General features: G+C 37.1%; 1 protein-coding gene across 1 annotated transcript in view; it reads right to left on the bottom strand.

Moving 5' to 3' along the window:
- CEP126 (centrosomal protein 126) overlaps positions 1-22,012 on the bottom strand; it is a 101,134-nt gene that overhangs the window by 72,691 nt on the left and 6,431 nt on the right. The window contains 1 exon segment of the mRNA XM_060105236.1: positions 21,851-21,970. Within this exon segment, the coding sequence (XP_059961219.1) occupies positions 21,851-21,970 (120 nt within the window).

Raw genomic sequence — 22,012 nt, 5'->3', positions numbered from 1 at the left:
TCTGACCATATGTTAACTTCAAATAGATTGGAGCACTTTTAAAAGCAGTTACCTATTATTTTAACTTAATAATTTATCTGCTGGGGATAAGTAAAACAGATATGGTCTATGTAGTTATTTATAATCTACTGAGGCAAGCTAACAAAACCAAGTAAACAAAGAATTCCTAATTGTCATAAATGCTATGAAGTAAAGAAACTTTAGTCCATGATAGGGAACCAAGGAAACTCACTTTAAATAAGGTAAACAGGGGACATTTCTCTGGAGACATGACATTTAAGCAAAAATTTTCAGAAAAAGGAGGCCAGTCATGAAAAGAATGGGAGGAGGGAAGTACGCTAGGCAGAAGAAATAGCATGCAAAGGTCCTATGCTAAGAAAAAGAAAAAATTAACACTTTTTCAGAAATTGAGAAAATACCACCAGTTTAGCAAAGTTTGGCAATGAGGAATGATGGATTTCCAATGCAAAGAGTGATATTTTCCTTGCTATAATCAGAAAGTCATCTTGATAGCAAATTACCATTACTATATTTTTATATTGTTCCACAGTGGCCATGTTCTCTGGGATAAAATGTATATAGATAGTAATAATAACTTCACACAGCCCTTTCTTGGACCATAGAAAATAAAGCCTGTGATAGACTGAATCAAATTAAACCAGAGATGGAATGTGATCAAAAAGCAGACGTTTCCACTCCTAAACTAATAGGCCCAATAATAAAAAGTTTTGATAAGCAGTTGTAGTGATGATTACTGTAGTTCCTTCGTTATTCAGTTAATGACTAGTTACTGATTTTATTTTATGCTAATACGTGCCAGGCACTGTGGTAAGTGTTGTAGGAATAGAAGGATCTGGTGATAAAAAGGAGAAAGATAGCTTCTCTACCATTGTAGAATTCAGAGTTGGAAGAGTATGTTGCTGCATCCCATTAACCCTGGGATTAGCCTTTTTCAGAGAAGAAACATGGTCTGTCTCGGCAACATAAAAACATTTTTTTGATAAATAAAAGATATATATATATATTAAAGGTTTACAACATGAAGTTTTGATAGATATACATACATTATGAAATGATTACAACAATCAAACTAATTAATATACCAATCACCTCTCATAGTTACTTCTTTTGTGTGTGTGGTGAGATCACTTGGGCTCTACTCTCTTAGCAAACTTCCAATATATAATACATTATTACTAACTACAGTCACTGTGAATTAGGTTTCCAGAACTTACTCATTTTGTAATTGAAAGTCTTTAGCCTTTAATCAATCTCTCTCCTTTTACCCCACACCCTCCCACCAGCCTCCAGAAACCACAATTCCACTCTGTTACTATGAAGTCAACATTTTTTTTTTCAGAGTCTACATTTAAGTGAAAGACCATGTAATACTTGTCTTTCTGTGTCTGGCTTATTTCACTTAGTATAATGTCCTCCAGATTCATTCATGTTGTTGCAAATGACAGGATTTCCTTTTTTTTTTAAGGCTGAGTAATATTCCATGGTATATATATTCCACATTTTCTTTATCTATTCATCTATTAACAGACTTTTAGATTGTGTACTGTGAATAATGTGCCTTAGCAACTTTAAAAGGGTCTATTTAACATGTACAATTTGCCTCATGAAAGATGTAGACCACCTTGGCTCAAAGCGAGACACCTCATAAAATGATGGCCATACGCTAAACTGTTTGTTCTGGTTTCCTGGGAACTTACAACTATGGCATATAATTTTCTTCTGTTAGAAATATTCTTAAGAAGAGAACAAATAACCACCACTGCAATAACTTTCTTTAACAATAGAACCCAAGCAGTAGTAATTAAGAGTAAATGAGGGGGAGACCTTCAAGATGGTGAAAGAGTAAGACGTGGAGATGACCTTCCTCCCAAGAAATGCATCAGAAATACATCTACATTTGGAACAACTCCTACAGAACACCCACTGAACGCTGGCAGAAGACCTCAGACTTCCCAAAAGGCAAGAAATGCCCCACATACCTAGGTAGGGCAAAAGAAAAAAGAAAAAACAGAGACAAAAGAATAGAGATGGAACCTGCACTTCTGGGAGGGAGCTGTGAAGGAAGAAAAGTTTCCACACACTAGGAAGGCCCTTCACTGGTGGAGATGGAGTGTGGTCGTGGGGGAAGCTTCAGAGCCACGGAGGACAGCACAGCAACAGGGGTGCAGAGGGCAAAGCGGAGAGATTCCCACCCAGAGGATCAATGCTGACCAGCACTCACCAGCCCAAGAGGCTTGTCTGCTCACCCACTGGGATGGGTGGGGGCTGGGAGCTAAGGCTCTGGCTTCAGAGTTCAGATCCCAGGGATAGGACTGGGATTGGAATGTGAACACAGCCTGAAGGGGGATAGTGTGCCACAGCTAGCTGGAGGGAGTCCGGGAAAAGTCTGGAACTGCCTAAGAGGCAAGAGACCATTGTTTCGGGGTGCATGAGGAGAGGGGATTCAGAGCACCTCCTAAATGAGCTCCAGAGATGGGTGCGAGCGGTGGCTATCAGCACAGACACCAGAGACGGGCATGAAATGCTAAGGCGGCTGCTGCAGCCACCAAGAAGCCTGTGTGCAAGCACAGATCACTATCCACAACTCCGCTCCCAGGAGCCTGGCAAGCCCCACCACTGCCAGGGTCCCATGAACCAAGGGCAACTTCGCTGGGAGAACACACAGCACACCTCAGGGTGTTGCAACATCACGCTGGCCTCTGCCACCACAGGCTTGCCCTGCATACCGTACCCCTCCCTCTCCCTGGCCTGAGTGAGCCAGAGCCCCCTAATAAGCTGCTCCTTTAACCCCACCCTGTCTGAGGGAAGAACAGGTGCCCCCAGGTGACCTACATGCAGTGGTGGGGCCAAATCCAAAGCTGAACCCCAGGAGCTGTGCGAAAAATGAAGAGAAAGGAAAATTTCTCTCAGCAGCCTCAGGAGCAGTGGATTAAATGTCAACAATCAACTTGATGTACCCTGCATCTCTGGAATACCTGAATAGAAAACAAATCATCCAAAAATTGAGGCGTTGGACTTTGGGAGCAACTGTAGACTTGGGGTTTCCTTTCTGCATCAATTTGTTTTTGGTTTTATGTTTATCTCAGTTTAGTATTTAGAGTTTATTATCATTGGTAGATTTGTTTATTGATTTGGTTGCTCTCTTCCTTTTTTTAAAAAAATATATACATATATATTTTTTCCTTTTTCTCTTTTTGTGAGTGTGTATGTGTATGCATCTTTGTGTGATTTTGTCTGTATAGCTTTGCCTTTACCATTTATCCCAAGGTTCTGTCTGTCTTTTATTACATTACTTTTTAATATTTTTAAAATTTTAATATATTTTTAAAATTTTAATAACTTTCTTTTCTTTTCTTTCTTTCTTTCTTTCTTTTTTTATCCCATTTCTTCTGGGTCTTCTTGACAGGGCCTAGGTGCTGGCCGGGTGTCAGGCCTATGTCTCTGAGGTGGGAGAGCCAAGTTCAGGACATTGGTCCACCAGAAACCTCCCAGTTCCACATAATACCAAGTGGCAAAAGAAGCTCTCCCAGAGATCTCTATCTCAAGGCTAAGACCCAGCTGCACTCAAAGACCAGCAAGCTACAGTGCTGGGCACCCTATGGCAAACAATTAGCAAGATAGGCACACAACACGGCCCATTAGCAGAGAGGTTGCCTAAAAGCATAACAAGTTCACAGACACACCAAAACACACCACAAGACAGTGTACTGCCCAGCAGAAAGACAAGATCTAGCCTCATTCAAAAGACACAAGCACTAGTCCCCTCCACCAGGAAGCCTACACAACCCAATGAAACAACCTTACCCACTGGGGGCAGACACCAAAAACAACGGGAACTACAAACTTTCAGCCTGCGAAAAGGAGACCCCAAATACAATAAGTTAAGCAAAATGAGAAGACAGAGAAACACACAGCAGATGAAGGAGCAAGGTAGAAACCCATCAGACCAAACAAATGAAGAGGAAATAGGCAGTCTACCTGAAAAAGAATTCAGAGTAATGATAGTAAAGATGATCCAAAATCTTGGAAAAAGAATGGAGAAAATACAAGAAACGTTTAACAAGGACCTAGAAAAACTAAAGAGTAAACAAACAATGCTTAACAACAAAATAAATGAAATTAAAAATTCTCTACAAGGAACCAATAGCACAATAACTGAGGAAGAAGAACGGATAAGTGACCAGGAAGATAAAAGAGTGTAAATAACTACTGCAGAGCAGGATAAAAATAAAAGAATGAAAAGACTTGAGGACAGTCTCAGAGACCTCTGGGACAAAATTAAATGCACCAACATTTGAATTATAGGGCTCCCAGAAGAAGAAGAGAAAAATAAAGGGACTGAGGGGCTTCCCTGGTGGCGCAGTGGTTGAGAGTCTGCCTGCTGGTGCAGGGGACACGGGTTCGTGCTCTGGTCCAGGAGGATCCCACATGCCGTGGAGCGGCTGGGCCCGTGAGCCATGGCCACTGAGCCTGCGCGTCCGGAGCCTGTGCTCCACAATGGGAGAGACTACAACAGTGAGAGGCCTGAGTACTGCAAAAAAATAAAAAATAAAAAGATAAATAAAGGGACTGAGAAATATTTGAAGAGATCATAGTTGAAAACTCCACTAATATGGGAAAAGAAATAATCAATCAAGTCCAGGAAGCACAGAGAGTCCCATACAGGATAAATCCAAGGAGAAGCATGCCAAGACACATATTAATCAAAATATCAAAAATTACATACAAAGAAAAAATATTAAAAGCAGCAAGGGACAAACAACAAATAACATACAGGGAATCCCCATCAGGTTAACAGCTGATATTTCAGCAGAAATTCTGCAAACCAAAAAGGCATGGCAGGACATATTTACAGGGATGAAAAGGAAAAGCCTACAATCAAGATTACTCTACCTGGCAAGGATGTCATTCAGATTCAATGGAGAAATCAAAACCTATACAGACAAGCTAAGAGAATTCAGCACCACAAAACCAGCTTTACAACAAATTCTGAAGGAACTTCTCTAGGCAGGAAACACAGGAGAAGGAAAACACCTACAATAACAAAACCCCCATAAATTAAGAAAATAGTAATAGGAACATACATATCAATAATTACCTTAAATGTAAATGGATTAAATACTCCAACAAAAAGACATAGACTGGCTGAATGGATACAAAGACAAGACCCTTATATATGCTGTCTACAAGAGTCCCATTTCAGACCTAGGGACACATACAGACTGAAAGTGAGAGGATGGAAAAAGATATTCCATGCAAATGGAAATCAAAAGAAAGCTGGAGTAGCAATTCTGATATCAGACAAAAAGAGACTTTAAAATAAAGACTATTACAAGAGACAAAGAAGGACACTACATAATGATCAAGGGATCAATCAAAGAAGAAGATATAACAACTGTAAATATTTATGCACTCAAAATAAGAGCACCTCAATGCACAAGGCAAATGTTAACACCCATAAAAGGGGAAATTGACAGTAACACAATCAGAGTAGGGGACTTTAACACTGAACTTTGACCAATGGACAGATCATCCAAAATCAAAATAAATAAGGAAACACAAGCTTTAAATGATACATTAAACAAGATGTACTTAATTGATATTTATAGGACATTCCATCCAAAAACAACAGAAAACACTTTCTTCTCAAGTGCTTATAGAACATTCTCCAGGTCAGATCATATCCTGGGTCACAAATCAAGCCTTGGTAAATTAAAGAAAATTGAAATCATATCAAGTGTCTTTTCTGACCACAACGCTATGAGACTAGATATCAATTACAGGAAAAAATCTGTAAAAAATACAAACACATGGATGGTAAATGATACACTATTAAATAACCAAGAGATCACTGAAGAAATCAAAGAGGTGATCAAAAAATACCTAGAAACAAATGACAATGAAAACATGACAACCAAAAGCCCATGGGATGCAGCAAAAGCAGTTCCAAGAGGGAAGTTTAGAGCAATACAATCCTACCTGAAGAAACCAGAAACATCTCAAATAAACAACCTAATCTTGCACCTAAAGCAATTAGAGAAATAAGGATAAAAAAAACCCCCAAAGTTAGCAGAAGAAAAGAAATAATAAAGGTCAGATCAAAAATAAATGAAAAAGAAAAGAAGGAAACAAGAGCAAAGATCAATAAAATTAAAAGCTGGTTCTTTGAGAAGTTAAACAAAATTGATAAACCATTAGCCAGACTCATCAAGAAAAAAAGAGATCAGACTCAAATCAACAGAATTAGAAATGAAAAAGAAGAAGTAACAACTGAGAGTGCAGAAATGCAAAGGATCATGAGAGATTACTACAAGCAACTATATGCCAATAAAATGGACAACCTGGAAGAAATGGACAAATTCTTAGAAAAGCACAACCTTCTGAGACAGAACCAGGAAGAAATAGAAACTATAAACAGACCAATCACAAGCACTGAAGTTGAAACTGTGATTAAAATTCTTCCAACAAACAAAACTGCAGGACCAGAAGGCTTCACAGGCGAATTCTATCAAACATTTAGAGAAGCATTAACACCCATCCTTCTCAAACTTTTCCAAAATATAGCAGAGGGAGAAACACTCTCAAACTCATTCTATGAGGTCACCATCACCCTGATACCAAAACCAGACAAAGATATCACAAAGAAAAAAACTACACGCCAATATCCCTGATGAACATAGATGCAAAAGTCCTCAATAAAATACTAGCAAATGGAATCCAACAGCACATTAAAAGGATCATACACCATGATCAAGTGGGGTTTATCCCAGGAATGCAAGCATTTGTCAATATAGTCAAATCAATCAGTGTGATAAAACATATTAACAAACCGAAGGAGAAAAATCATATGGTCATCTGAATAGATGCAGAAAAAGCTTTCAACAATATTCAACACCCATTTATGAGAGAAACCCACAAGAAATTAGGCATAGAGGGAAGTTACCTCAACATAATAAAGGCCATATATGACAAACCCACAGCCAATATAGTTCTTAACGGTGAAAAACTGAAACCATTTCCTCTAAGATCTGGAAGAAGACAAAGTGTTCCACTCTCACCACTATTATTAAACAAAGTTTTGGAAGTTTTAGCCACAGCAATCATAGAAGAAAAAGAAATAAAAGGAATCCAAATTGGAACAGAAGAAGTAAAGCTGTCACTGTTTGCAGATGACATGATACTATATAGAGAGAATCCTAAAGATGCTACCAGAAAACTACTAGATCTAATCACGGAATTTGGTAAAGTAGCAGGATACAAAATTAATGCACAGAAATCTCTTGCATTCCTATACACTAATGATGAAAAATCTGAAAGTGAAATTAAGGAAACACTCCTATATACCATTGCAACAAAAAGAATAAAAAAACTAGCAATAAACCTACCTAAGGAGGTGAAAGACCTGTATGCAGAAAACTATAAGACACTCATGAAAGAAATTAAAGATGATACAAACAGATGGAGAGATATACGATGTCTTTGGATTGGAAGAATCGATATTGTGAAAATGACTACACTACCTAAAGCAATCTACATATTCAATGCAATCCCTATCAAATTACCAATGGCATGTTTTACAGAACTAGGAAAAAACATTTCACAATTTGTATGGAAACACGAAAGACCCTGAATAGCCAAAGCAATCTTGAGAAAGATAAACGGAGCTGGAGGAATCAGGCTCCCTGACTTCAGACTATACTACAAAGCCACTATAATAAAGACAGTATGGTACTGGCACAAAAACAGAAATATATCAATGGAACAGGTTAGATAGCCGAGAGATAAGCTGATGCATATATGGTCGCCTTATTTTTGATAAAGGAGGCAAGAATATACAATGGAAAAAAGCCTCTTTAATAAGTGGGGCTGGGAAAACTGGACAGCTACATGTAAAAGAATGAAATTAGCATACTCCCTAACACCATACACAAAAATAAACTCAAAATGGATTACAGACCTAGATATAAGGCCACACAGTATAAAACTCTTAGAGGAAAACATAGGCAGAACACTCTATGACATAAATCACAGCAAGATCCTTTTTGACCAACCTCCTAGAGAAATGGAAATAAAAACAAAAATAAACAAATGGAAACTAATGAAACTTAAAATCTTTTGCAGAACAAAGGAAACCATAAACAAGACCAAAAGACAACTCTCAGAATGGGAGAAAATATTTGCAAATGGAGCAACTGACAAAGGATTAATCTCCAAACTTTTCAAGCAGTCATGCAGCTCAATATCAAAAAAACAAGCAACCCAATCCAAAAATGGGTGGAAGACCTAAACAGCTATTTCTCCAAAGAAGACATACAGATGGCCAATAAACACATGAAAAGATGCTAAACATCACTAATTATGAGAGAAATGCAAATGAAAAGTACAGTGAGGTATCAATTCTCACCCGTCAGAATGGCTATTATAAAAAAATCTACAAACAATAAATGCTCGAGAGAGTGTGGAGAAAAGGGAACCTCCTGCACTGTTGGTGGGAATGTAAATTGATACAGCCACTATGGAGAACAGTATGGAGATTCCTTAGAAAACTAAAAATAGAACTACCATATGACCCAGCAATCCCACTATTGGGCATATAGCCAGAGAAACCCATAATTTAAAAAGAGTCGTTTACCATAATGTTCATTGTAGTTCTATTTACAATAGCTAGGACATGGAAGCAACCTATGTGTCCATGAACAGATGAATGGATAAAGAAGAGGTGGCACATATATACAATGGAATATTACTCAGCCATTAAAATAAACGAAATTGAGTTATTTGTAGTGAGGTGGATGGACTTAGAGTCTGTCATACAGAGTGAAATAAGTCAGAAACAGAAAAACAAATACCGTATGCTAACACATATATATGGAATGTAAAAAAAAAGGTTCTCAAGAAACTAGGGACAGGACAGGAATAAAGACACAGATGTAGAGAATGGACCTGTGTACATGGGTAGGGGGAAGGGTAAACTGGGATGAAGTGAGAGAGTGGCATGGACATATATACACTACCAAATGTAAAATAGATAGCTAGTGGGAAGCAGCTGCATAGCACAGGAGGATCAGCTTGGTGCTTTCTGACCACCTAGAAGGGTGGGATAGGGAGGGAGAGAGGGAGATGCAAGAGGGAAGGGATATGGGGATATATGTATATGCATAGCTGATTCACTTTTTTATAAAGCAGAAACTAACACACAATTGTAAAGCAATTATACTCCAATAAAGATGTTTCAAAAAAAAAAAAAGTAACTGAGGTTACAAGGGACACCATTAGAACTAGAGACCGGCCATATGTGACATATTTCTTTTTCCTGTTTGGAACCATAATTCAGATTTATGTAAATATAACTTTCTAGAGATATGATCACATTTAAGTTTAAAACTCAGCACTATTTTGAGATAGATAGAAATTAAAGACATTTAAAATAGTATAAAATATCATACTTTTAAATTAAAAAATGCTATTGGAGAAATAAAGTTTTCAAAAATAAATAACATTTTAAACAAACAACAATGTCAACATCCTATAAGAAATAAAACAACTGAAGAATATACTGTCAGTTTTCACTGCTTGGCAAGGAAACACATATGTCCCAGAGGTTATTAATCCTGTACTTGCCAAGACTTAAACTTATTTGAAATCTCCCAATCTATGTTGAATATCATATTTCCAACTTATTGCCTGTCACTTTGCTGGAAAAGAAAACAAATAAAAAATTAAAAATGACCCTTAACAGACTATTGGAATGGAAAATACCCAAACAACAAAGATCCATATTCTGATTTAACACAGAGAATTAGTAATGTACATACTACAAAGACAAAATATAATAGCACCTCCTTTCTCTAAAGGCTGAGGTGTCAGCCAAAATAAACATGTCAATATCAACTAACTGAAGCTCATAAATTTTAATCATAAGTGTCTCTTAGGTTCTTATTCATATGAATTCTTATTAGATTCAGTTCCAACAAAATCCTTTGTTTACTTAGGTAATAATGTATTAGAAATATAAAAGAAGAAAGGTGAGGGAACTTCTAGAAAGAGAAAGACTAACATCAAGAGGAATAAATTTGGGAGGGGAGGAGTCAGATACAGAATAGGAGGACTCGGAATTTGCCTCTCCTCACAAGTACATTAAGAATACATCTACAAATGGATCAATTCTCACAAAGCATTGTGCTGAACACTAGTGGAAGCCCCCAGACACCTAAAAGGACAAGATAAATTCCCACACAACCAGGATGGATGAAGAAAGAAAAAAACAAAAAAGGAAACAGGAAGGAACCATCACCCCTGGCAGGGAACTGAAGGTGAGGAGAGGTTCCCGCACTCACAAAAGCCCATTCATGGCAGGGAAATCAGCCGGGGCAGAAAGGGACCTTCGGGGGATTGAAGGGAAATGCAGCAACTGGTCTGTGGAAGGTAGGACAAAGTAAGAACTGTGTGCATGGCCCATGCTGCTGCTCTGCACACCCCAGCCTGAGTTGTGTGTCTCCAGGTGTGGAGGGAGGCTGGGTGCTGGAAAGTGGGGTTTGGAGAGTGGACCCAGGGAGGGGACAGTTGCTGGCTGTGAAGAGACAGCCTGAAGGGACAGGAGTAAGGAGCTTCACAGCCTGGAAAGTTTTCTGAAGAATCCTGGAGCACTATAGAAACAAGGCGCCACTGTTGAGTGGCATGCAAGGGGTGGGGCCACCAGTGCAACTCCCTTCCCATCCCGCCAGCCCCCTGCCTCCATGGGCACTGGGAGGGGCACCCGTCTGAGCAGGCCCACCCGCCCCTCAAGCCAAGGTCTCTTCGGTGCACAGGCTCCAGAATCCTGAGCTCCACCACTGCCAAAGCCTCCTTTGACTGCACATGGGGTCTGTGCACGATGCCCATGCCAAAGCCTCATCCAGAATCATCCCTGGGCACCCCAGCCTGAGACAGGAAGCCGCCAATGCTGGTGGGAGCTGAGTGCTAATGTGTGGTGTTAGAAGAGTGGATCCGGGGAGAGGACTGCTGTTGGCAGGGACAACATGAGGAGACAGGAGTGAGGGTCTCCTTGGCTGGGAATGCTGCTAGAGGAAGCATGGTCTGCCTTGGAAATGAGGTGTCATTGTTGAGTGGTGCGCAAGGGGCAGGGTCACCATTGCAAAACCCTTCCCCACCTGTTGGCCCCTGCTTCCATGGGCACTGGGAGGGACTCCCACCAGACACATCCCAGTCTGTTGCATCTTCCTGCTGGTCTCTGCCACAAGCACTTTGCATGTGCCACAGTTATGGCCTCCTTTTCCCTCCCTGGCCTGAGTGAATAAGTGCCCCAATCAGACTGAGGGACCCAATTGCCCACTGCTTTTGCCTCTCTCTCACCTGGATGGTGAACAGAAACCTGAGGGTGGCCCACATGCAGAGGTGGGGCCAAAACCAAAGCTGAGCCCCAGGGGCTGTCTGACTAAGGAAGAGGAATGGAAATCTCTGTGCAGCTGCACAAGCTGCAGATTAAATTCACAGCTGTCTGACTAAGGAAGAGGAATGGAAATCTCTGTGCAGCTGCACAATCTGCAGATTAAATCCCAGTGATCTGCTTGGTAAACCCTGCACCTGTGGAATATCTGAATGGACACTGAGTACTCCCACAACTTAGACTGGTCTAACTTTGGCAGCTGTGGACTTTGGGGGCAAGTGCATGTGGGAGTTGGGCCAGGTCAGAGTCTGAGCTGCCCCCACAGTGCCCATGGTAGGTCCAGAGACCTAACTAGAGGTACAGGAGGGCCTCCTGGGGAGGTGGGGGTTGACTGTGGATTGCTGTCAGTGGGGGGAAAGAACACTGACAGTGAAGGACTCAGGAAAATATTATTACTAGTATTATTTTTTTCTCTCTTTTTCCTTTTGGTTTTTGTTCTGTTGTTGTTTTCTGTTTTTAAATTATATTTTATTTTTTACTTACTTTTGCTTTACTTTTTTCTTTTTTGCTTTAATTTAAAATTTTTCTAGATATATATTTTAAAATTTTTACTTTTTGTTTTGTGATTTTTCTTGTTTTTGTTTTGGTTTTGATCATTTTTGTGTTTAATGTTTTCTTTTTTTCAGCTTGCTTTCTGTTTTTGTTCTGTTCATTGTTTTTGTTAGTTTTGTTTTTATTGTTAGTTTTGTTTTTATTGTTTGTTTTTGGGTTCTTTTGTTTGTTAGGTTGTTGTTTGGATTTTTGTTTTCTTTTTTTGCTTTCTTTCTTTCTTTCTTTCTTTCATTTTGTTTTTATCATTTGTCTTGGGTTTTGTTGGTCTTCTTTCCTTTTCTTTTTTCTGGCTGTGCCACATAGCTTGCAGGGTCATGGTTCCCTAACGAGGGTTAGGGCCTGAGACTCACGGGTAAGAGCACTGAGTCCAAGATGCTGGAATGCCAGAGAATTTCCGGTCCCAGGGAATATTAAACAATGTGAGCTTTCCTGGAGGTCTCCATCTCGACAGCAAGTCCTGGCTCCACCCAGCTGCCTGTAGGCACCAGTGCTGGACACCCCACACCAAACAACCAGCAAGACAGTAACACAGCCCCATCCATTAGCAGACAGGCTGCCTAAAGTTGTACTAAACTCACAGACACCACAAAACACACTAACTGATGAGGGCCTGCCGATCAGAGGGACATGACTCAGCTCCAGCCACCAGTTCAAGCACCAGTCCTTCCCAACAGGAAACCTACAAAAGCTCCTAGACCAACTTCACCCGCCAGGGGGCAGACACCAGAAACAAGAGGAACTACAACACTGCAGCCTGCGGAAAGGAGACTAGAAACACAGTAAATTAGATAAAATGAGATGACAGAGAAATAGGTTATGGATGAAGGAGCAAGGTAAAAATCCACAAGACCAAATAAATGAAGAGGAAATAGGCAATTTACCTGAAAAGGATTCAGAGTAATAATAGGTAAGATGATTCAAGATCTCAGAAATAGAATGCAGGCACGGATCGAGAAGATACAAGAAATGTTTAACAAGGACCTAGAAGAACTAAAGAACAAACAAACAGTGATGAACAACACAATAACTTAAATGAAAAATACACAAGAAGAAATCAATAGCAGAATAACTGAGGCAGAAGAACAGATAAGTGAACTGGAATATAGAATGGTGGAAATAAATGCCACAGAACAGAATAAAGAAAAAAAGGATGAAAAGAAATGAGATCAGTCTCAGAGACCTCTGGGACAACATTAACCCTACCAATATTCAAATTACAGGGGTCCCAGAAGAAGAAGTGAAAGAGAAAGGGTCTGAAAAAATATTTGAAGAGATTAAAGTGGAAAACTTCCCAAACATGGGAAAGGAAATAGTCACCCAAGTCCAAGAAGCCCAGAGAGTCCCATACAGGATAAACCCTAGGAGGAACACACCGAGACGCATATTAATCAAACTAACAAAAATTAAATACAAAGAAAAAAAATAAAAGCAGCAAAGGAAAAGCAAAAATAACATACAAGGGAATCCCCATAAGGTTATCAGCTGATTTTTCAGCAGAAACTCTACAGGCCAGAAGGGAGTGGCAGGATATATTTAAAGTGATGAAAGGGAAAACCCTACAACCAAGAACACTGTACCCAGCAAGTTTCTCATTCAGATTCTACAGGGACATCAAAAGCTTTATAGACAAGCAAAAGCTAAGAAAATTCAGCACCACCAAACAGCTTTACAACATATGCTAAAGAAACTTCGCTAGGCAGGAAACATAGGAGAAGAAAAACACCTACAAAAACAAAACCAAAACAATAAAGAAAATGGTAATAGGAACATATATATCGATAGTTACCTTAAATGTAAATGGATTAAATGCTCCAACCAAAAGACACAGACTGGTTAAATAAATACAAAAACAACACCCATATATATGCTGTCTATAAGAGATGCACTTCAGACCTGGGAAACATACAGACTGAAAGTCAGGGGATGGAAAAAGATATTCTATGCAAATGGAAATCAAAAGAAAGCTGGAGTAGCAATACTCACATCAGACAAAATAGACTTTAAAATAAAGACTGTTATAAGAGACAACGAAGGAGACTACATAAGGATAAAGGGATCAACCCAAGAAGAAGATATAACAATTGTAAATATTTATACACCCACATAGGAGCACTTCAATATATAAGGCAAATGCTAACAGCCATAAAAGAAACTGACAGTAATACAATAATAGTGGGAGGCGTTAACACTCCACTCACACCAATGGGGAGATCATCCAAACAGAAAATTAATAAGGAAACACAAGCCTTAAATGACACATTAGACCAGATAGACTTAATTGATATCTATAGGACATTGCATCCGAAAGCAGCAGAATACACTTTCTCCTCAAGTGCACATGGAACATCCTCCAGGATAGGTCACATCTTGGGTCACAAATCAAGCCTTGGTAAATGGAAGAAAATTGAAATCATATAAAGCATCTTTTCTGACCACAACACAATGAGATTAGAAATCAATTACAGAAAATAAACTATAAAAACCACAAACACATGGGGGCTAAACAATATGCTACTAAATAACCAATGGATCACTGAAGAAATCAAAGTGAAAATCAAAAAATACCTAAAAACAAATGACGACAAAAAGATGATGACCCAAATGCCATTGGGCTCAGCAAAAGCAGTTCTGAGAGGGAAGCTTGTAGCAATACAATCCTACCTCAAGCAACAAGAAAAATCTCAAATAAACAACCTAACCTTACACTTGAAACAACTAGAGAAAGAAGAACAAACAAAACCCAAAGTTAGTAGAAGGAAATAAATCATAAAGATCAGAGTAGAAATAAATGAAATAGAAACAAAGAAAACAATAGCAAAGACCAATGAAACTAAAAGCCGGTTCTTTGAGATGCTAAACAAAATTGATAAACCTTTAGCCAAACGCATCAAGAAAAAAAGGGAGCAGACTCAAATCAACAGAATTAGAAATGAAAAAGGAGAAGTAACAACTGACAGTGCAGAAATACAGAGGATCATGAGAGAGTACTACAAGCAACTATATGCCAATAAAATGGACAACGTGGAAGAAATGGAAAAATTCTTAGAAAAGCACCACTTTCTGAGAACCAGGAAGAAATAGAAACTATAAACAGACCAATCACAAGTAATGAAATTGAAACTGTGATTAAAATCTTCCAACAGACAGAAGTCCAGGACCAGATGGCTGCACAGGCAAATTCTATCAAACATTTAGAGAAGACAACTATCCTTCTCAAACTCTTCCAAAAAATTGCAGATGGAGGACCACTCCCAACCTCATTCTATGAGGCCACCATCACCCTGATACCAAAAGCTGACAAAGATATCACAAAAAAAGAAAATTACAAGCCAATATCACTGATAAAAGTAGAAGCAAAAATCCTCAATAAAATACTAGCAAACAGAATCCAACAATACATTCAAAGGATCATACACCCTGATCAAGTGGGATTTATCCCTGGGATGCAAGGATCCTTCAATATATGCAAATCAATCAATGTGATACACCATATTAACAAATAGAGGAATAAAAACCATATGATCATCTCAATAGATGCAGAGAAAGCTTTTGACAAAATTCAACACCCATTTATGATAAAAACTCTCCAGAAAATGGGCATAGAGGGAACCTACCTCAACATAACAAAGGCCATATATGACAAACCCACAGCAAACATCATTCTCAATGGTGAAAAACTGAAACCATTTCCCCTAAGTTCAGGAACAAGGCAAGGATGACCACTCTCACCACTTTTATTCAACATTGATTTGGAAGTCCTAGCCACAACAACCAGAGAAGAAAAAGAAATAAAAGGATTCCAAATTGGAAAGAAGTAAAACTGTCACTGTTTGCAGATGACATGATACTATGCATTGAAAGTCCTAAAGATGCCTCCTGAAAACTACTAGAGCTAATCAATGAATTCGGTAAAGTTGCAGGATACAAAATTAATACACAGACATCTCTTTCATTCCTATACACTAATAACAAAAAATCAGAAATAGAAATGAAGAAAACTATCCTATTTACCGTTGCAACAAAAAGAGTAAAATACCTAGGAATAAACCTACCTAGGAGGCAAAAGACCTGTAATCAGGAAGCTATGAGATACTGATGAAAGAAATCAAAGACGACACAAACAGATGGAGAGATATACCATGTTCCTGGACTGGAAGAATCAATATTGTGAAAATGCTTATATTATCCAAAACAGTCTACAGATTCAATGCAATCCCTATCAAATTACCAATGGCATTTTACAAATAATTAGAATAAAAACTTTTACAATTTGTATGGAAACACAAAAGACCCCAAATAGCCCAAACAATCTTGAGAAAGAAAAACAGAGCTGGAGGAATCAGGCTCCCGGACTTCAGACTATACTACTAAGTCATTAAAGCAGTGTGGTACTGGCACAAAAACAGAAATATAGATCAAGGGAACAGGATGGAAAGCCCAGAGATAAACCCAGGCACCTATGGTCACCTTATCTCTGATAAAGGAGGCAAGAATATACATTGGAGAAAAGGTGATCTCTTCTATAAGTGGTGCTGGGAAAACTGGACAACTACATGTAAAAGAATGAAATTAGAACACTCCCTAACACCAGACAAAAAAATAGACTCAAAATGGGCTAAAGACCTAAATGTAAGGCTGGACACTATAAAACTCTTAGAGGAAAACATAGGCAAGACACTTTTTGACATAAATTGCAGCAAGATCTTTTTTGACCCACTTCCTAGAGTAATGAAAATAAAAACAAAAATAAACAAATGAGATCTAATTAAACTTATTAGCTTTTCCACGGCAAAGGAAACCATAAACAAGACGAAAAGACAACCCTCAGAATGGGAGAAAATATTTGTAAATGATGCCGCTGACAAGGTATTAATCTCCAATAAACACAAACAGCTCATGAAGCTCAATGTCAGAAACAAAAAAACAAAAAAACAACCTAATCAAAAAATGGGCAGAAGACCTATACAGACATTTGTCCAAAGAAGACATACTGATGGCCAGCAAACACATGAAAAGATGCTCAACATCACTAATTATGAGAGAAATGCAAATCACAAGTCCAGTGAGGTATCACTTCTCATCAGTCAGGATAGCCATGATCAAAAAATCTACAAATAGTAAATGCTGAAGAGGGTTAGAGAAAAGGGAATCCTGTTACACTGTTGTTGGGAATGTAGATTGGTACAGCCACTATGGAGAACAGTATGGAGATTCCTTAAAAAACTAAAAACAGAGCTACAATATGACCCAGCGATCCCACTACTGGGCATACACCCAGAGAAAAACATAATTAAAAAAGACACATGTGCCCCAATGTTCATTGCTGCACTGTTTACAATAGCCAGGATATGGAAGCAAGTTAAGTGTCCATCAACAGAGGACTGGTTAAAGAAGATCTGGTACATATATACAATGGAATATTACTCAGCCATAAAAAAGAATGAAATTGGGTTGGTTGTAGAGTTGTGGATGGGCCTAGAGACTGTCATACACTGAAGTAAGTCAGAAAGAGAAAAACAAATATTGTATATTAACGCATATATGTGGAACCTAGAAAACTAGTATAGATGATCTTATCTGAAAAGCAGAAACAGAGACACAGATGTAGAGAAAAAACATATGGATACCAAGGGCGAAAGCGTGGGGGGGATGAATTGGGAGATTGGGATTGATTATATACAGTATTGATACTACATATAAAATAGATAACTAATGAGAACCTATTGTATAGCACAGATAACTCTACTAAATGCTCTATGGTGACCTAAATGGGAAGGAAATCCAAAAAAAAAGGAGATATATGTATACATGTAGCTGATTCACTTTGCTGTACAGTAGAAACTAATACAACATTGTAAAACAGCTATACTTCAATACAAATTAAATTAAAAAAATTCACCAAGCTTACCAGTTGAGGCTAGTACTGTAAACTAAATAAAGCTTAATAGCTCAAGGACAATACAGTAATATAACAGAGTAGAATATTTGATGCCCATAATAAAGATTCTAAGGCATAAAGAATAGATCAAACTGCATTTATCATAATTTGTATAAAAGATTACAGAATTATGCATTGTAATTCAGAAAGATTTATGTTAATAATGTCTATAACATTTGCATAATGGATAAGTATTCCATTTCTGACAATGCTCTTCATGCACCACACATAACTGACCTTTGACTCCTATTGACCCTACCTACTCAATCCCGACTCTACCTTCATACTCTACCTTCATACCTTCTCTGGTTTAGATCACTATAACAGCTTTCTACCTGTCTTCTTTGCCTCCAGCCTGTGCTTTCAATTCATCTTCTACCCCTCTGCTACAATGAGATAAAATATAAACATGATCATGATACTTCTCTGATTTCACTCTTTCAACAACATCTCAGAGTCCTAAGGATAGGGTTTAATTTCTTCAGATTGACACAAAAGTTATTTTATGAAATGACTCCTACCAACTCTATAGCTTCCTTTCCTGATACCCTTCCACATTTTCTTATGCCTAAATCACATAAAACTTTTGTCTTTTATTTCATAATATTAAGCTTTTTCATATATTGTCCTCCTTTATCTCTCAAGTACCCTAACTCCTGGTTATCTAATAAGACTTTACTCTTCCAGGAAGGAGTTCTTCCTTGTCCTACAGTATATGAGATGTACTTCTACAGCACCTTGTAGGTGACTCAATCATAGTATTTATTGCATAGCATTGCCATCCTTTATTACTTCACTATTAGTAAATTGAGGGCAAGAATCATGCATTTTATTTTTATCCTCTAGTATATGAAACCCAGTAAATGTTAGTTGAGTGAATAAATGCTGTCCTGTATGACATTTTAAATGGTCAAAGATAACTTCTAAATATACTAAATTCCTTTAATTTTCCTTTAATATATTATGAATATATTATGGATAATATACCCATGGATATTTAAACCTACTGATATCTGGATTTATTTGAATCTGTTTATATTTTTTAGTTTATACCAAACTTCTATATATGCAGGTTTGATTAATATGACTTATTGCTTAAAGTATAATTCCTTCTTATTTATTCTAAGGTACAGTCTTCCTGCTTCATGGGGAACTCCAAACTCCATCATTCTCACAAATAGATAATGCAGCTACCCCATAATTCATGTTCACCAAGTAATTCATTCCGTGATTCTCTAGGTAATCTTTTTTCTGCCTATAGGATATGTAAGGAATCCTTTTTAATTATAGATTTTAGTGATTCTTCCTAAGTGCTTGTCTCTCACCACTTGGTAGTGTTTCCTCTTCTCTTTATTTGGGCAGTTTTCCCCATTCTGTCCTTTCCTTTCTTATTCTGCCAGTTAGTTATATAGTTCCATAGGAGTTTTGTCTGATCATCTGAACTTTTAAGCCTACATGCTTATATTATATTGTTTTAAAATATCTGAAGCTTCCTTTTGAGTTCTTTACTTCCTAAAATTTATTTCAATTTATTTTCCTCATGAAGTCACGTTAAATCAGATTATTGACATTTCTAACATTTAGTGATAAAATAGATTAACCAAAATTATTTTTTTCTCCCAATATGATGTTTAATAATTGGTACTCAATTACCTATGCTTGCTGATGAATAAATGCCTATTCACTAACTTATCAAAAGATAGTTCTAAAGTTGAAAATTAAAAACAGTGTAGGAAGTAAGTTAATTTTCTTTATGTGTGTATATATTAAAATTACTTGGTCCACAAAGCAGCCTACTAGAAAGTTACCTGAGGATGTGATCCAGCAAACTAATGTTATATAAAAAAAAATGGATGCTATGAGGCAAGAAACTGTGGCTCCAATTCCTGAGACCAATAAAGGGAAGTCTCAGATGCCCGTTGTGCATTAGATCTAAAAGGTAACGGGTATCTGTTGTAGCAGTACCTAGTGATGAAGGGAGGAGGACTTGGAGGGAAACAAAGGGGACTCCACTGTATGGACACTGAGTGACAGAGTGGAAAACTTAAGAATGTGATAAAAACATACAAGAAAAATACTGGCAATAGAAATGCAAAAAATAATAAATAACAAGAAAATTAAAATGTGTGTGATTTTAAGCGATTAATGCAAGTAAACAAAGAGCACTTGGTGCTATGAACATCTTTTGAGTACTATTGGGGAAACAGTACTGACAATGTCAAAGTATAAATTTGTCTCTTTTTGTAGAAAAAAACAGTGTTAGGAGAATATTTCTACTTGTAGGAAAAATATTTTTTTCTAAACTCTATGATCATAATATGAATAGACACCATAAACTTAGATGAGGTTAAGCATAGATAGATAGGTCAAAAAATCCATAATGATAGACATAGTCTGAAATTCAGAAGTGCACAATTTGGTCCCCTTTTAAAAGGTGAAATATAGAAACAAAAGATTAGTGTTTTAAAATAAAGTTTTATGTGGCTTTACAAAAACAATTTTTTTTACCCCTCTGTAGGGTGACAGAAAAATAAAACATAATGAAATTGTATTGGAAAATGTTCTGCCTCTTAGAATTTTAAACCAAAAATTTTCTTCTATATTTTCTACATCAGAATTCTTATGGGTGTTTGATGAGAGAAGACAGGTAGGAACTTTATGAATCAAATTCCACATATAAAGCCTGCTATCATACAGCAAGACAATTATTAGAAAATATACAATTGACAAATATTAATTTAATAATCAATAAAATAAGCTTAATGAAGAGCACTATGTGACAAATACTTGTACATGCAGTCTCAACTATTCATCTCTAAGACTACCTTTTTTGCTCTATGTAACAATTCCTTGAAAAAGATTGTATTAATTCCAATCATAAATAAGAAACTGAAGCTCAAAGAGATTAAATAACTTGCTCTAACTCATGGAGCTAGGATTTAAACCTACATCTCTGATTCCAAAGCCCATGACCCTTTCAACATATGATTATTCATTTTTCTTGAACTCCTATCATGTGCCTTTTATAGGCTTCAGGAGCTGAAAGGTAGGAGAAAAACAGAAATACACAAATACACAACAAAAACAAAAACATGCTTCATTAAATACTTTCAACTATGCCAGGCAATATAGAGTTAATCTAAAGAGAATTCAGTGCCAGAAAAAATTACAGATAAACAATTTTTTATTCCCCAAATGGGATTTGCAACATATGCCCAATGATGTAGTAATAAATGATGTAATAATAAATTCTAGGGCTTTTCTACTATTCACCTATTGTAGAACTATGAACAAGGTAGCAAAAACAACAATAAAAATGGCATAACCACTCTGTATTAAAAAAATCTAATAATTCAAACACATCTTGAAAAATAGGATGGTTTGAATTTTTACTTTATTTAGTTTCTAGTTTATACTAGAAAGCATTTTTTAATGGCAATCATTTATAAAATTTTTTTTATCATATTTCCACAATTATTCATACTTTCCCCATTTTTCTGACTGGATGAATGAGGATAACACATATAGAAAAATTATATATAAGTGAATAATGAATTAAAATCAAATATGTTCTATTAGAGCCTAAATGCTAATTGGTAACCTTTTATCATAAAATGTTACAAAAAATGAAGAATACTTTTTATAGTCATTTTAAGAAATGAATATGACACTAATAAGTTCTATGACAAGAAAAGACTGCTACAGTCATGGTCAGTAAACTAGATGATACATCACTATCCTTGTGCTGTGACAGAAAAACAATAAAATTTAAAAGCCACAAAAATCTTGATCATGACTGTCATGACTTAGGTTCATAAAATGCTACAAAGTCAAGAAATGATTAATTTATGACTTTGAGTTTCTATGCTTCTAAATAAAATACAGTTACTTACTTTTTTCTCTGGTTTGACTCCACAAAATATTTACGTGCTTGATTTCGACATATTTTTTGTTGCTGCAGCAATATTTGGCGTTCTTCTTCTAAATTTTTCTCAAAATGGATTTTCATATCTCTAATGGCAGCATAAAGTTAAGGACAGTGGTTTATGTCTTTA

Source organism: Mesoplodon densirostris, chromosome 7 (assembly GCF_025265405.1).
Source record: "Mesoplodon densirostris isolate mMesDen1 chromosome 7, mMesDen1 primary haplotype, whole genome shotgun sequence".
NCBI lineage: Eukaryota > Metazoa > Chordata > Mammalia > Artiodactyla > Ziphiidae > Mesoplodon > Mesoplodon densirostris.
The sequence above is the reverse complement of the archived record's forward strand: the minus strand, read 5'-3'. Positions and strand labels throughout refer to the sequence as shown.